The sequence below is a fragment of the Heptranchias perlo genome, chromosome 8 (genome assembly GCF_035084215.1).
Source record: "Heptranchias perlo isolate sHepPer1 chromosome 8, sHepPer1.hap1, whole genome shotgun sequence".
NCBI classification, from domain to species: Eukaryota; Metazoa; Chordata; class Chondrichthyes; order Hexanchiformes; family Hexanchidae; genus Heptranchias; species Heptranchias perlo.
The window spans coordinates 11,412,440-11,426,655 of NC_090332.1; the positions used below are offsets into that span (position 1 = coordinate 11,412,440).

General features: G+C 40.5%; 1 protein-coding gene across 6 annotated transcripts in view; it reads left to right on the plus strand.

The window, feature by feature from the left end:
• The window catches only part of cep170aa (centrosomal protein 170Aa), a 116,719-nt gene that overhangs the window by 88,906 nt on the left and 13,597 nt on the right, over positions 1-14,216 (plus strand). For all 6 annotated transcript variants that reach the window (XM_067988662.1, XM_067988656.1, XM_067988660.1 and 3 more), the window contains 3 exons: positions 1,761-1,925; positions 3,193-3,281; positions 11,778-11,871. In XM_067988662.1, coding sequence (XP_067844763.1) covers positions 1,761-1,925; positions 3,193-3,281; positions 11,778-11,871 — 348 coding nt within the window. The remainder of the gene's footprint in view (positions 1-1,760; positions 1,926-3,192; positions 3,282-11,777; positions 11,872-14,216) is intronic.

Below are 14,216 nucleotides of genomic sequence, written 5' to 3' on the forward strand. Positions count from 1 at the left end.
TTTAACTATTCATCTTACCATTTATAAGAGTGTTGGCTCCTTATAGGATGTCATCAAGTTGTCGAAATCTTGTTGACTGTTTTGCGTAATATTTTCCTTTTAAATTGGTTATATAATAGTGCTAAAATATAGTGCCTTTTCACATTGAAAATTTCTCAAAATATTTCACATAATAAACTACAGATTGCAGTAATAAAGCAGCCAAATTCCCTATTTTGCAATGGAATTGTAAAGTTAATATTTTGAATTAAATTAAAAGTATGCTTTAAATTTTAGTCTCCATGATGCACATTCCCAATCCTGATGGCGACTATTTGGGGTCCTAGCCTTTTTGACCTAATTTGGCATTTGCAGTACTAAAAGGTTTTTTTTAATGGTTATGTGCAAGAATGCAAAGGCAGATTCTAACAGAGGTTAGAATTTGCCCTTGTACTCTTGCACATTACCTTATTCTGCAAACAAAAGTATTATGCAAAACCATAAAAAATTGCAAACCTTGTTCACGTCTGAACTATTATTGATTTTTAAATCCTGCTTTGCAACAGCAATTCTTCAACGGCCTGTGGATTGCAATTGCATTTCTGAGAATAGAATTCCAGAATCAAATACAGGAGCATGTGTCTTGGTGTGTTTGTACTTGTTGTCACTTGGTCTGTGCAATATGTTGCGTTCCAGATGTAATCTTAGATGACTGTTAAAGTGGAGATTTAATTCCTCAAAAGTATTACATTTTTTATACAAGTGTGACCCACCAATGGCTTATTGTTCATATAAGCTACCGTCTGGACTGCTTATTAATTCTGCTAAATAATATGATTATAAACTGGACAAATATATACTTTTTAAAAAATTCTCAAACCATTTAAGATTGCATAACTCACTTTCACTTTTTGGAATTTTTTGACAATTTTTTCCACAGAAGGAATTTGGGAAATAATGAGAATTACTTTTAAATGTTGACTGTTTAAAGCAAATTTTTCCTGGAAACTTGTAATATAGCACTGTAATTTATTGTATATGGACCTATATACCAAAAATCAATCCTTTTTCAGTTTTCTTGGTATATTTTGCATTTGACGGTCTAAATATAGTGAGACTTGTGCTGAGCAGTCATTGGGTCAGCTGGCCAAGATAAAATATCTTTCCATTACCCAGCATCAATTCACTTTTTTCCATGAGTAGAAAAGTGCAATTATGCCCATTTCTATTTACTGAACTATTTGGATATAAAAGTTCAATTTTATTATATTTTTGGTAAAAACAAAATTTTGAATGTAACTAGCAGTAGTCATTAAGTCAACGTTCAGTGCAAGTTTCACTGCTAAGGTTAACTGGAAAAGTTTGGAGAACCAGAAAAGTGATCCTGCTGTCCACTTAATACAAACAGAAATTGGTGTAAGTACTGTTTAATAAGAGTTTGGACTTCTGATAAATTGTAGGTGTGTTGCAATACCTTTATCTCCGATGCCAGACATTGTTGCTGGCTATATGCAGGGCAGCTGACACCTGGGGGCGTGGGTGTGGGAGTGGGAGTAAGGGTGGGGGAAGTTGGTATGAAATCCTTCAGACTTTTCTGGTGCAAAATATAAACACAAGATAAATTTACATGTCTTTAAACTAGAAGAATCAGTTTTAGATGATTTTGGCTCCAGAAACACCTCTGAATTCTGTTAGCTAGTGGAATGCAGACTAATGTGTATCTTTTTTCATATAAAAGGAGGTGCAATAACCTTTATCTTCTGTACTTTTTTCCTGATCAGTTGGTTGATCGTGTTTTTGATGAAAGTTTAAACTTTAGAAAAATCCCTCCAGTACCATGTATAAAACCACCAGCTGGAAATGGCAGACCAAGTGACCCCAGGTCTCTGATCTTAGAAGCTGCTGATCAGGCTGCTACAAAAAGGAAGACATGGAGTAGGGACGAAGTAAGAATTGCACCAATTCATCTTAAGAAAAATGGTCCTTGCATCATAGGAACATAGAAACAGGAGTAGGCCATTCAGCCCCTTGAGCCTGTTCCATCATTCTAATAGATCATGGCAGAACTGTACCTCAACCATTTGCCCACCTTTTCTCACTATCCGTTGATCACCTTACCTAACAAAAATCTGTTAATCTCAATCTTGAAAATTTCAATTGACACAGCATCCACACTCTTTTGGCAGTGTGTTCCAGATTTCCACTATCCTTTGTGTGAGAAAATGTTTCCTGATCCTTTTTAAATAGGAGATAAGAAATTATTGCTTAACTCCATATACACCCCTTCACAAATACTGCCTATTTCCACATCGTAATATCATCTGCCTATGCCCCAGCCCAATTGTGGCTGAAACCCTCATCCAAACCTTTGTCACCTCCAGACTCAACTATTCCAATGCTGTCCTGGCCGACCTTCCATCCTCCACCTGCTAAACTTAAGCACATTGAAAATTCTACTGCCGATATCCTATCCCGCACCAGGTCCCACTCACCAATCACCCAAGTCCTTGCTGACCTACATTGGTTCCCGATCCTCCAATTTAAAATTGTCATCCTCATGTTTAAATCTCATGACCTCACCCCTCCCTTTCTCTGTAATCTCCTCTGGCCTACAACCCCTGAAATTTTCATTCCTCTGACTGGCCTTGTGTGTCTCCCCCCCCCCCCCCCCCCCTTTTGCCCCACCACTGGCTGGACCTTCAGGCGTCTAGGCCCCATACTCTGGAAGTCCCTCCCTAAACCCCTCCTCCTCTATTTCCCTCTTATCCTTTAAGGTCCTTCTTAAAATCCACCACATTGACCAAGTGTTAGGTCACCCCTTCTATTATTTCCTCCTTTGACCTGGCATTCATTTTTGGTTACATTTCATTTTGGTGCTCTGTGAGGCACTTTGGGATATTTTAAATACAAGTTGTTGTGTATACTCGGCATTGTTTTTTGTTAACCCACAGCAGAGATCTGAATAATCCTAGTGGGAAATTGCAAGAATGCCTATCTATCTTATCACCTTTGGCGATATTCTCTTAATTTTCTAATTGCATCTTTGAGTACCAACAGAGCTAGTGATGTTACTCAAATGAAAAATATGTCTGATCTAATGTAATACAGAAGTAGAACTCCAGTTGCATTTGTAATGAAATATGTATTGTATTCTGTTTTCTATGGTGACATTATAACCATATTCCTTCATTGATGTGTGTTTTATATTTTTAGGCAGTTTTAGACAGTTTGATGCTGACCTCTGTATCCCAGCTGTCACAAAAGATAAGGCATGCAATGGAGAAAACTGCTCTGAAGATCAGGTAATGAGATAACTTTACATATTTTTTCTTGTTAATGGGAGAGAGAAAGAGTGAAGAGGGAGACATTTACAGACCAGTTACACTGTGGTTTGCATTGATGATGAAGGGTTTTAGCATCCTATCAACACAAACTACATTAAGACTTGGGTGGGTTATAAATTGGCCAGATTGAATTTTGGCAAGTGGCGTCAGACCACCTCAAAGAGGAAGTCTTTAAAAAATTCCTGGTGACCAGTTAGTCTGGCTAGGAACTTTGTCATATTTAATCTTTTTAGTGTTTACAAAGTGCAAACTGTCTTGTCAGCTAGGTCAATATCCTGAAATTTCCTACCTAACTCCATTGTCAGAGCAACATCACCACAAGTTTTTCAGCAGTTCAAGGAGAAGGCCCACCACCACTTTCACTACCTTGCTCGTTGCATCATTTCAAATGTTTACCATCCTTTCAACAAAGATTTTTTTTTTCTAAACCTGTTTAAAATAGTGAAAAATAAATTTTAGTCAAAAAGAAGATTTGATTTTAAAAAGAGGGAAATTTTAAAAGTATGATAATTGATCAGTACTTAATCCTAGTCTCAAACTGCAAAAGCAGCTACACTGTATTGATAGAGGAACTCATTTATATGGACTATGAATTCACTAAATCTGGTAATCTGTGGGCTGGCCAGATTGGTTCGCAAATGTTCTTCAGAGAAGGGAACTTGCCATCCTTACCCGGTACAGCCTACACATGACTTCAGTCCTACTCTCTGAAGTGGTTTAGTAAACCATTACTAACAAGTTCAAATAAATATCTTTTTAAAAAAAAAATAAACCTATTGGCAATGACCCAAGCATTGCATTAGGGCAAAACTTAGGCAGTCTCAGCCCAGTTGAACCTGCAAAATCCTCCTCACTAACTATCTGAGGATCAGTTCCCAAGTTTGGAAATTTGTCAGCCAACATCCCAGACTCCTCCATCTGCATCCCTGGGTACATCCTGTCCCACCAGAGGAGAGGGCACAGTAGTGTAGAGTCAGGTCAGAATGGTCCTACAAGTCCTCAACATTGGCCCTGGACCTCTGGTTTCAGGTCAAACAAGACCAAGGAGACCTTCTGTGATTAACTGAAAAATCAGTACTCCTCCATATTGAATATCACTTGGAGAAAGCTCTAAAGGAAGCAAGGGCATAGAATGGATAGGGGACATCAATGTCCATCAGCAAAAGTGGTTCAGTAGCACCACCACTGAGTGAGCTGGCCAAGACCTGAAGGATGTAGCTGACCGATTGGGCCTGTGTCACAGAGTGAAAGAACCAAAATGAGGAAGTAACCTTCCATTTGTCTTGTCCTCACCAGTCATCTGTTCATGATAGCATTGGGGGGAATCACCACTGCATAGTCTCATCTCCACAGTGAGGACATTCCATTATGTGATGTGGTACTGTGCAAAATGGGACAGACTAAAGACAGATCTAGTAGTGTAAAACAGGCCATTGATGAGGCTTTGTGCACCAACAGCAGCAGCAGCATTGGATATCATCATCATCTGTAACTTAATGGTCCAACACATCACTCATTCCTTAATCACTATCAAACTGGGAGACCAATCCTGGTGCAGTTTAGAAAATAGAGGACATGTGGGGAGCAGCTCTAATGAGGTAAAAACCTAGTGAAGCTGCTATACGGGCTTACCTTCATGCTAAACCGAAAATCAGAAGGTTATAGACAGAGCTTAGTGGTCCCACAATGAATGAATCGGAGCAAAGATCTGTAGCCCTACCATATCCAATCTAGAATGGTGGTGGACAACTTGGAAACTAAGGGGAGGAAGAGTCTCCACAAACTACTCCATGTTCAATAATGGCAGAACCTAGCACATGAATGCAAGAGACGAGGCTAAGATTGAGGTTTTTAGGATTTTTGAAGGAATTGATAGGGTAGATTGAAAGAAACTTTTTCTGCTGGTGGGGGAGTCTACAATAAGGGGACAATACCTTAAAATCAGTGCCAGGCCATTCAGGAGAGAAGTTAGGAAACACTTCTTACAAAGGGTGGTAGAAGTGTGGAACACTTTTTCCCACAAAAAGCAGTAGATGCTAGCTCAATTAATAATTTTAAATCTGAGATCAATAGATTTTTGCTAGCCAATGGTATTAAGGGATATGGAGACACGGCGGGTGGATGGAGTCAGGATACAGATCAGCCATGAATCTCATAGGTGGAACAGGTTCGAGGAGCTGAATGGCCTACTTCTGTTCCTATGTTTACTACTGTGTTACTTAAGACTTCACAAGTGTCTTCAGCCAAAAGTGCCGAGTTGACAATCCTGTTTGGCCTCCTCCTGCGGTTCCTATCACCATAGATATGAGCATCCGGCCAATTTGTTTCACTCCATGTGACATTTAAAAAGTGGCTGAATTCACTGGACATAGGAAATGCTGTGAGCCCTGGCAACACCCCAGCTGTAGTGTTGAAGACCTGTGTACCAGAGCTAGCTGCTTCTGCGCAACAACCTACAGGTATGACACAGGCAATCTTGTTGGGTAGATGCCAATGTATGTCCTATCCACAAAATACAGGATAAATCTAATCCAGCCAACTACTGCCCTATCAACTTCCTCCCAATAATCAGTAAAGTGATGGAAGGAGTCATCAATGGGACCATCAAGTAACATCAATAACCTACCCACCAATGTTAAGCTCAGGTTCTGCCAGAACCACTTGGCCCCAGACGTTATTATAGTCTTGATCCAAGGCTGAAACAACTTAATGCCGGAGGAGAGGTGAAAGCTGCCCTTAATCAACTCAGTATGGCACTGAGGAGCTCCAGCAAAAACGAGATCATTGGGGTTCAAAGAGAAAACCTCCAGTGTCTGGAGTCATACCTGACATAATGGAAGATGGTTTTGATTGTTGGAGGCCAATTCTGCAGCCCCACGACGTCACTGCAGGAATCATTCAGCAGGCATCCTCGGCCCAACCACCTTCAGCTGCTTCTTGAATAAACTTCCCTGTGTCATTAGGTCTGGATTGGGATTTTCATTGATTTCCATGCTCAGCTCCATTCACAACTCCCCCAATAATGAAGCAGCCCAGGCTAGCCTACAGCCGGACCTGGATATCCAGGTTGGACTGACAGGTGCAATTTGCACCACATAAATGCCAAGTAATGACCATCTTGAAGAAGAGAAAACTCATCTCTCGGCAAAAGCAGTTAGCCTCTAATTTACCTCATTTAGAGCACTTTCCCAAACAAGCCATTGAGCAGCAGCCTCAAATTGCTGGCCAGGTAATGCACAGCTCCATCTTAGCAGCTAAAAATCAAAACCGCACTCCAGACAACCCGTGTGTACGGTTTAACAGTTATTCTGCCTCAGAAATTTCAACATCAAGTGTACAAAATGTTAAAGTTTGACAACATTAGCCTATATGCACAGTAATATGCAAATATCAGCAGGACATTTGTCAAAAATCTTTTCCTTACTCTATCTCCCCTCGTATTTTGCTCTCTAGTACATAAAATTGGTCATGAATCTAGATTTTATGGGAAGCTTTGTCAAAATACTGCAGATTATAGCAACAATACAGACAATTAGTTTACCATGTTAATGGATCAAATATATGCCAAAATCTCGTGGAGTCACGTTGAAGATACTTGTCTTTGATAAATGGTGTCATTTACCTTGTCAGTTGATAATGTTTTTTTTCCTTCAATATTTTATTTTTAAATTAAAGCGCTATATTTTGGCAAAATCAACTGGAAGGGTCAGCTTCCACATGTATTCTTATGACGCTCTGCTCTATCTCTTCTCCCCCTCCATCATCCCGAAGGCGGTTGCCACTCTCTCCAATTGTCTGTCGGATATTGGGACCTCTAGGAGCTAAAAATCCCTCCTGTTGATTATCGCCAAAACAGAAGCTATCCTCTTGTGGCTCCCACAAGCACTTATGCATTTCTGGCCTTGACTCCCATCAACCTCCCAAACTGCCCAGAGATGCAGAACCTGCTGCACTGCTTGATGTTGCGGTCAGATTTCTCTCCAGCCATCTACTCTGAGACCAACATTGCTTTCTTCACCTTCAAAATATTGTCTGCTTCAGTCTCTCTACCTCTTTTGCCCATTCCCCCCTCCCCGCTGCCAATACTTTATCCTCACCTTTATTAGCTTAAGGCCCAACTTCTCTATCACCTTGCTGGCCTTCATAACTAAAGCTCTTCCCAATATTATGACTCATACATATTCTTACCTGTACCAAGGCCCATAAATCCATCAACCCATCTTCTCAGAGCCCAGGTGAATTGACTTTAAAATCATCTTCCTAGCCTGCAAATCCCTTTGTGACCTTGGCCCTCCATGCCTGTACAATCTCTTCCAACCGTAGGTCCCTCCACTCCTCCCAACAGTTTTGTTTTCTGCGCCACTGCTGTTGCTTCAATCACCGTCCTCTGCAGCTCTCCTTCAGACCATTCTTTTTGATTATGCTTTTTGCTGCCCAGCCTCTCTCTCGCCCTTCCTCCTTCTCATTTTCTACTTTTTGGGTTCACTGTCCTGTGAAGTGTTTTGAGATATATCTCTGCATGTGAGGAGTACTATAGAAATGCCTATCATCATTTTATAATCAGTTTACCAAGAAATTTAAATTTTGTGCCAGAATTTCAAAATTACTGTTGCTTAAGCTAGATTGTGCAGTGAGATAATACAATTCAAAATCATTTAAATATATGTTACTATAAGATTTGGTGTGTTTGTCACAAATTAATGTTCTTTAGGAAAGGGAATCTGCTGTCCTTACCCGGTATGCCTGTATGTGACACCAGTCCCACACCAACGTGGTTGACACATAACTGCCCTCTGAAGTGGTCTAGTAAACCACTCAGTTATATCAAGCAGAAGGGCAACTATGGTTGGCAAACGCTGGTGACGCCACACCCTAGAATGAATTTTTAAAAATCCTTTTTTATTACCTGCAAGCCTGAGGATGCAACTTGTGCAGTGCTGCGAGCAATATTTTGTTGGCCGATGTGAATGTTGCAGATGCCATATATGTACTGTTTTTTAAAAGGTTTCCAGGAGAAGTGTTTGCGCTGTTCAGTTTCTTTAGATAATTGATTCTGAAGGGCTGCTGCAGCTCAGATTAGCACATGATTGATTTCCACATCAATTCGAACAGATCTGCTCCTTCTTGAGTTTGCACAGAATCATAAATCTTCTGCTGAGGAAATGTGAGCCAGTAAAGTGGTTTTGCCAGTGTGTGTGTAAAATGCAGCTAAACAGGAAGATAAATCTGCTAGAACAAAGCAGTATATCTCATTTAGGATCTGGTATTTTTACAACAGTCTGTAGCTTGTTTACATTTTCCAGATTATTCTGAGAAGCACCTCTAATGTAGGAACATTGTGTTTTTGTTCTGTACTGATTTTACTTTATTGTTAGGATATACCATACATTCTAATGTCTCCCTCCTACCTGTCTGACCCATTTGTGGCAGCCTGATTTCAGGCCCCAGTCTGCCTGCCCAGTTTATCCTTTATCCCTTCTAGCCACCTTATTTCTAACCCCACGCACATATTTGTTTTCCCTGGTGGTTTAGACCTGGCCTTGAGCCTACAACTTTGGTCCACTGTAAATCAGTTATTTTGTTATATGTTATAAAGCACTAAGATCATATTATCTGGCTCTCCATTATTTAATGCCTTGAGAGATACCTAGTGATAGTAAATTTTTCAATGAGGAACCTTACACAACTGGAGCACAGAATGGAGAATCGAGCGCAGAGACCAGATTACACAGTTTATGGTGCTTGCAATTATCTAGTGATTAATTTCAGTGCCAGGGTGCTGATGATGGCGCTCCTATCAATCGAGGCTCCATACCAAGTGTGTCACTTCGCAAACCTTAGCCCATAGTGGAATTTTGATCTAGTAACATGCAAGAGTGCACGAGTAGGATTAGTTTTGAATTGCTCTAGCAAAGAACTACCACAGACGCGATGGGCAGAATGATCTCCTTCTGTGCTCTAAACATTAATTCTAATTATAAACTCATGTTGTAAATAGGGCAAATATTCTGAAGGTTATGCACTCCATAGATGTCACTAATGGTTTTTGCATTATAAATTTCAATATGGAATATTTAATAAAGTAACTGGATATTTGTACTTGTGTGATATTCAAAGTGAATGTTATAATGTTGTAATGGTATATCTACATAAGACATCTATTAAGCATCTATTAAACAAATTTATTACAAAAGCTACAGCTAAACAAAGCATTCAACCTGGCCTGATGTGTAACGATTGTGTTTTGGACTGGAGGAAGGTATACAGTGGTATTCCCCAGGGGTCAGTACTAGGACCACTGCTTTTTTTGATATATATTAATGACTTAGGCTTCGGTGTACAGGGCACAATTTCAAAATTTGCAGATGACATAAAACTTGGAAGTGTAGTAAACAGCAAGGAGGATAGTAATAGACTTCAAGAGGACATAGGCTGGTGGAATGGGTGACACATGGCAGATGAAATTTAACGCAGAGAAGTACAAAGTGATATATTTTGGCAGGAAGAATGAGGACAGGCAATATAAACTAAATGGTACAATTCTAAAGGGGGTGCAGGAACAAAGACATCTGTGGGTATATGTGCACAAATCTTTGAAGATGGCAGGGCAGGTTGAGAAAGCGGTTTTAAAAAGCATACGGGATCCTGGGCTTTATAAAATAGAGGCATAGAGTACAAAAGCAAGGAAGTTATGTTGAACCTTTATAAAACACTGGTACGGCCACAGCTGGAGTATTGCTTCCAATTCTGGGCACCACACTTTAGGAAGGATGTGAAGGCCTTATATGAGGGTGCAGAAAAGATTTACTAGAATGGTTCTAGGGATGAGGGACTTCAGATAGGTGGATAGACTGGAGAAGCTGTGGTTGTTCTCCTTAGAGCAGAGAAAATTGAGAGGAGATTTAATAGAAGTGTTCAAAATCATGAAGGGTTTAAACAAAGTAAATAAAGAGAAACTGTTCCCATTGGCGAAAGGGTTGAGAACCAGAGGGGACAGATTTAAGGTGATTGGTAATGGAACCAAAGGCGACATGAGGAAAAACTTTTTTACGCAGCAAGTAGTTATGATCTGGAATGTGCTGCCTGAAAGGGAGGTGGAAGCAGATTCAATTGTGGTCTTCAAAAAGGAATTGGGTAGATACTTGAGCAAAAATGTGAAGGGCTACGGGGAAAGAGCGGGGGAATGGGACCAACTGGATTGCTCTTACAAAGAGCCGGCATGGGCTGAATGGCCTCCTTCTATGCTCTAACCATTCTATGATTCTGTTTACTAGTCAACCCTCCCATTGTTCGTAGAATTGTGAAATGCTGTTGCATCAAAGTCTCCAGAGCACCAAAGAGCGGTGTTCCATTTATTTCTGTTGCACTGAGTTAGGTAGATAAGCAGTTTTCATAATTGCTAATGTATTGCAATAGAGCTTATCTTTGATTTGCACCTTTGAAAATCAATGGGTGTAACTGAAAGATCCGAAAGGAATTTCCACAGTACAGTATGCGCTTAAGTCTGTTTATATATTGGGTGCTCCAACTGCACAGTGATCTTCACTGCAAAACAATTGCAGCAAAATATCCAATTTGAAAACACGTCAAACAACTTTCTTCTCAGTTAGCTGTATAATTAACTGGTTAGTATTCTTCCATTTGTGTTATACTTCTCAAAGATATCACACCTGAAAATGTGGCCTCAGAAGCGTCACAAAAAAAATCTTAATTGGCTCAGATAACCAGTTCCATTCTAGACAGATAAGAAAACTTCTGATCAACAATGTGCAAGCACCACTAAACCACCATTTTCCTTCTTCAATCAAAATAGTGCATACGAATAATAGTAACATGTTTAACATAACGAGCATATTTTAAAAATACACAATTCTGGATTAAAAAATGTCACATTGCTCTCATCAAATTGATCATTTAATGATGACACTGTCTGCATTTAGAATCTAAAGAATCTTTACGCTGCATAGGCCTTTCTGTCTGGCTGGGCTTCAGGTGAAAATTTCACCAAGGCCTTGCTGAATATTTCTAATTGCTGTGAACAAATTGGGGGGCCGGGATTGGGGGGGTCGGGTGGTAAAGGGGATTAGTTTTCACCCTGTGGAACTATTGTAGTGCATGTACTGTGAAACCTCTTGTCACGTGACAACAGGGCAGAAAATAACTCTAACTGGTGAAGTGCTAGGGACGGAAAGACCAATGGTTTTGTACAGTTTAAGCCATTAAATAACAATTCTGAGCTAACTCTGTTGTTTGGGATGAGGTTATTTTGGAGGATTATTTATGAGGCACTTGATGCTGATCTACAAATACAAAACGGGAAGTCAGAAGGAAAATACCTTTTGATCACAAGTAAATAAGAACAATAAGGAAAAATAAATTGTTACTGTTTTCTTCTTTTTGTACTTGCAGCATTTATATTAAAACTGGTGAAATTTTACCCCTTTCTGTTTGTAGAATTTTGTTTAAGAATGAAGACCGAAACTGGGAAGAAATTGAAAACAAAATGCGATCTGAAAGTGAAGTTCCTATTTTGAAAACGCCAAATAAGGTGGGGAAGGTGATGCATCACTTTAGTGTACACGATAATTGCTTGTACTCCTGTGTGAATGCACTTTATTGTTGGTGAAAGAAGTTTAATTCTAGAAATTGGGGTAGAAATTGTTTATCAGGCATAAAATGGACACACACAATACCAATTTATCAATGGGGCAGCCTGTGTCCAATCTGCACGGGCATTGGTGCCACCGCTAAACTCGTGGACACCTAAAACAGGGGTTAGGCCCCTTAAATATGTAAGTTAGGGGCTTAACGCCTGTTGAAGGCTCCTATTGAGAAATTAGTTGGCAATGAGCAGGGCAGTGGTTGTGCCTACCAAGCTCAGGATTCTTCAGCAGCAGGTGTCGTGATCGACCCTCCACCCCCCACCATAACCCATTTCAGTCACCCCTTCCAGGACTTGCCTGAGGACTGTTGCCAGCGTGGCTACCAGTCCAACATTGATATGTTCGCTGGGGCAGGCTGCCATTGGAGGTGTGAGCAGCTCGCAGCGAGTATGTCAATGAGGCTCGAGGGCCAATTTCCGATGATCCTCGGGCATCTAGGTTTGGGCCTGCGCTGCTTGCAGAATAATTTCTAGGCCATTATGTTTGCAGCTTTACAGAAGATGAACCATTTTTTTTTTCCTTTTTTAGCTTTCAGCATGATCAACTGTAAGAGTACTTTGGTGATTTATTGTGACAGTGAAGGCTACAGCTAAAATATGCATTGTGCACATTATAATTCTTAGTAGAAATCAAATACCCTTTCAATAATGGCTGTGTTGACTCACAACCAAAAGATCATGGCTTTGACTTCCATGTCTACCTGTTAATTTAACTTCTTAGCCCTGTTCAGGTGAATTAGCCAGCTGCAGCACAGGTTCCATTATTTGGTAGGTGGGAAGAGGATGCTCGAGTTAATGTAGAGGCTTGAATCATGGAACACCACTCACGGTAGTCATGGAGCAGTCTAAAGACAGGCCATTGTAATCCCCTACCTGAAGGAAAATAAGTGATGAACAGCACATAAGAGGTGAATAGATTTAAAGATTCTTTTTAAAAAAAAAACTTAAAATAGAATATTATTGTACAGATGTTAAGATGCTTCTCTTTTGAATGAGCTCTGGAGATGTTTATCATGATGACTAGCCATGGCATATAAAATCATAGAAAGGTTACAGCACGGAAGGAGGCCATTCGGCCCATTGAGTCTGCACCGGCTCTATGCAAGAGCAATCCAGCTAGTCCCACTCCCCCGCCCTATCCCCGCAGCCCTGCACATTTTTTTTCCTTTCAATTACTTATCCAGTTCCCTTTTGAAGGCTATGATTGAATCTGCCTCCACCACCCCCTTGGGCTGTGCATTCCAGATCCTAACCACTCGCTGTGTAAAAAAGTTTTTCCGCATGTCACCTTTGGTTCTTTTGCCAATCACCTTAAATCTATGTCTTCTGGTTCTTGACCCTTCCGCCAACAGGAACAGTTTCTCTATCTACTCTGGCTAGACCTTTCATGATTTTGAATATCTCCATCAAATCTCCTCGCAACTGTCTGTTCCAAGGAGAACAACCCCAACTTCTCCAGTCTATCCACATAACTAAAGCCCCTCATCCCTGGAATCATTCTAGTAAATCTCTTCTGCACTCTAGAGTGCAGTGCCCAGAACTAGACACAATACTCCAGTTGAGGCCGAACCAGTGTTTTATAAAGGTTCATCATGACTTCCATCCTTTTGTACTCTTTAACCACTTTCTCAACCCGCCTTGCCACCTTCAACGATTTGTGCACATATACTCCCAGATCTCTCTGTTCCTGTATCCCTTTTAGTTTATATTGCTTCTCCTTGTTCTTCCTACCAAAATGTATCACTTCGCATTTTTCTGCGTTAAATTTCAACTGCCACGTGTCCGCCCTTGCCACCAGCCTGTCTATATCCTCTTGAGGTCTGTCACTATCCTCCTCACTGTTTACTACCCTTCCAAGTTTTGTGTCATCTGCAAATTTTGAAATTGTGCGCAGTACACCCAAGTCCAAGTCATTAATATTAATCAAGATAAGCAGTGGTCCTAGTATCGACCCCTGGGAAACACCGCTGTACACCTCCCTCCAGTCCAAAACACAACCGTTCACCACTACCTCTGTTTCCTTTAGCCAATTCTGTATCCACTGTTGCTACTGTCCCCTTTATTCCAAGGGCCGCAATCTTGATGATAAGCCTACCGTGCGGCACTTTATCAACGCCTTTTGAAAGTCCATATACACCACATCAACTGCATTGCCCTCATCTACCCTCTGTTACCTCATCAAAAAACTCTATCTGGTTAGTTAAACACGATTTGCCTTTAACAAATCCTTA